General features: G+C 35.0%; 1 protein-coding gene across 1 annotated transcript; it reads left to right on the top strand.

Moving 5' to 3' along the window:
- Positions 1-1,597: 1,597 nt before the first annotated feature.
- On the top strand, positions 1,598-2,367 carry LOC113223057 (UDP-glucuronosyltransferase 2B30-like). The gene has a single exon (XM_026452645.1). The coding sequence runs from the start codon at positions 1,639-1,641 to the stop codon at positions 2,365-2,367; it is 729 nt and encodes a 242-aa protein (XP_026308430.1). The 5' UTR covers positions 1,598-1,638.
- Positions 2,368-3,431: the final 1,064 nt, after the last annotated feature.

Here is a 3,431-nt window from a genome sequence, read left to right as displayed (position 1 = left end):
TTTATCCAGTCTATTACTGGTGGGCATTTGGGTTGATTCTATGTCTTTGCTATTGTGAACAGTGCAGCAGATTTGGTTCCAGACTACTACAATAAAGCAAAACATGAAATAAAGTGAGTTGCACTGTTTGCTTTGGTTTCTCTGGCACAGAAAAGTTATGTTTACACAGTGCTGTAGTCCATTAATTCTGCAGTAGTATTAAATTCAAAAAAAGTACACACCTTAATTAAAAACACTTCATTGCTAAAAAAGTGGTAACACTCATCTGAGCCTTCAGTGAGTTGTAAATTTTTTGCTGGTGGAGAGTCTTTCTTGCATCAATGTTGATGACTGCTAACTCATCAGAGTAGTGGCTGCTAGTAGTTGGCATGATTGTGGCACTTCCTTAAAAGTAAGAAAACAACAGCAGGTGCCACATCCACTAACCCTTCTTTTACACAAAATATTTCTGTTTAACATGCATTGTTGTTTGATAGCAATTTTCCCATAGTGGTTCTTCTTTCAAATTTGGAATCAGATATCTGAAAGTGTAATGCTGCTTTATTAACTAAGTTTAAGTCATATTCTAAATTCATTGTTATCATTTCAACAATGTTTACATGTTCTTCACCAGGAGTTGATTCCATCTCAAGAAACAACTTTCTTTGCTCTTCCATAAGAAGCAACCCCTCATGTATTTGTTTTATCACGAGATTGCAGCAATGTAGTTACATCTTCAAGTTTCACTTCTCATTTGAGTTATCTTTCTATTTCCAACATATTTGCCATGATTTCCTCCACTGGATTCCTTGTTATAGAGCCAACAGTTTCATATGCCCACTTTGCAATATTAGACCAATTACAATGAGACATTATATTTTGCAGCAAATAAAAAGTTTAATAATTGCAGGGCACTGAGCAGGGAGATAGGTGGAGAATCTGAAACTTACCTCCCTAAGGAGTTCTGGTCTGAATTTTTTAAGGGGATAATGGAGAGTGATGGACTGAAAAATTGGGGTCACAGATTAGTCAGGATAATGGAGGTAAAATCATCAGGAATTAGAAACTGCATTATCTGGTGAGTCAACTTGCTTGAGATCAGCTGGCATCAGTGAAGTCTTTCAGATTAGCTGACATCAGTGAGGTCCTTCAGACCAGCTGAGTCAGTAGTTTCATCAGAATGCTGGACCTGGAGGTGAATATACTATGAAACATTAAATTTTGCACATTAGTTGATAATTCGTATGGTATCTGAATTATATTTCAACAAATTTACAGAAGTTTTTGAACAATGTTTAGCTATTTTATCTTTAGTTCTGTGTCAAAGACACTGCAGGAACGTGAGCCTTTCACTGCTACTCTTCTGGACACTCTTCTAAAATATATTACATGAGTCAGGTGATGTGTCTCTCCAAGATCACTGATATTAGCTGAATTATAGCACTTAAAAATATGAAAAGGCAAATAAACCCACTTGTGTAAACAGGTCTTCCACCTTTTATTTGTGTCCTTGTTATGCACATGCTCAGATTGTTAATGTATTTACTTTGAAGTACAAAAGTTACATTTTAACTTCTTGAGTGATTTATACTTGGATGTCCCCATGAGAAATGACAGAAAGGAGCGGTAACTGGAAAACAAGCATTGCATTGCATCAGGATGTCTATGAAATGGACTTCAGCTCTTCTGCTGATACAGCTGAGCTGTTACTTGAGCTCTGGGAGTTGTGGAAAGGTGCTGGTGTGGCCCACAGAATTCAGCCATTGGATGAATATAAAGACAATCCTGGATGAGCTTGTCCAGAGAGGTCATGAGGTGACTGTATTGGCATATTCACCTTCCATTCTTCCTGATCCCAACAACCCATCTGCTCTTAAATTTGAAATTTGTCCTACATCCTTAACTGAAACAGAGTTTGAGAATGGCATCACACAACTGATTAAGAGATGGTCAGACGTTCCAAAAGACACATTTTGGCCACATTTTTTACAAATACAAGAAATGATGTGGACATATACTGACCTGATTAGAAAATTCTGTAAAGATGTGGTTTCAAATAAGAAACTTATAAAAAAACTGCAGGAGGCAAGATTTGATGTTGTTCTTGCAGATCCTGTTTCCCCCTGTGGTGAGCTGCTGGCTGAGCTACTTAAAATACCCTTTATGTACAGCCTCCGCATCTCTCCTGGCTACGCAATTGAAAAGCATGGTGGAGGATTTCTCTTCCCTCCTTCCTATGTACCTGTTGCTTTGACAGAATTAAGAGACCAAATGACTTTCATGGAGAGAGTACAAAATATGATCTATATGGTTTATTTTGACTTTTGGTTCCAAGTATGGGATGTAAAGAACTGGAATCAGTTTTACAGTGAAGTTCTAGGTAAGTAAATTTTTCATTTGGTGGAGTGGAGATCTAACTTTCTTGTACCTTTGAAGCTGTTGAAGCTGAGCTAGTATAAAGCCATAAAGTCAGGGTAGTTGGGATTTTTGTAAGTGAATTTATCAAATGAAAGAAAAAGATTATCAAACTCGCAAACACTATAGAAAAGGTAAATCATAGGATCAGTTAAAACCCTGTGGCCATCAACCATACAGATCACTCCAGGAAGTCATAAATCTGTAAATTAGTGCACCTTAGATTTCTTTAAACAATCACACTTCTGTTTTATTATACTTTTTTAATCTAAAAATGTCAGACTCATCAAGAAACATCTTGCTGAATGCATACTGGTAGATTGAGTAGTTACACATTTTTCTAGAACTTTGTAGAAATTGTTTTTTTCTTGTATACCTCAGTCTCCTTATTTAGTAATTGCAATATGTACCCATATTACCAGGAGGTTTCCTCCACAGTTGAGAGAAATGATGTCTCCATTTCAGAATGAAAAACCAATACATATAATTTGAATTTTCCAATGTTTCTATCCTCCTTCACTTTAGGATTGGAAACCATTCATTTTAAGGCCAATCATCTTGTCGAAGTGTGAACATTAAGATATAACTGTACAGTTTTTTGAAACTATGCATGTTTATTTAAAATATGAGCCAAATTAAGGTTGAACACAAATTTCTATTTTGATAATTTCTCAAAATTTTCTAGCTGTAATTTGCAAATATATTTACTTACAAACTAATATTATTAAGATCTTAGCATGAATCAAAAGCAGTAGTAGGTACAAGGATTTCAACTATAATTTCAAAATAATCAACAGTTCACTGGAAGATCCAAAGATAAAAGGACTAGATTAATGAATTATGGGAATTAGACTTTTTTTAGAAAATTATTTTTATGGTACAGTAGAATTCATTGATAATGGAGCTCCAAAAATGGCATATATGTGTGTGTGTGTGTGTGTGTGTGTGTGTGTGTATGTGTGTGTGTGTATCTATATCTCTATATATATCTATATATATATCTATATATATATATATCTATATATATATATATCTAT

This window comes from Piliocolobus tephrosceles, unplaced genomic scaffold, assembly GCF_002776525.5.
Source record: "Piliocolobus tephrosceles isolate RC106 unplaced genomic scaffold, ASM277652v3 unscaffolded_38227, whole genome shotgun sequence".
Lineage (NCBI taxonomy): Eukaryota > Metazoa > Chordata > Mammalia > Primates > Cercopithecidae > Piliocolobus > Piliocolobus tephrosceles.
This window is presented reverse-complemented; position numbering and strand designations above follow the sequence as displayed.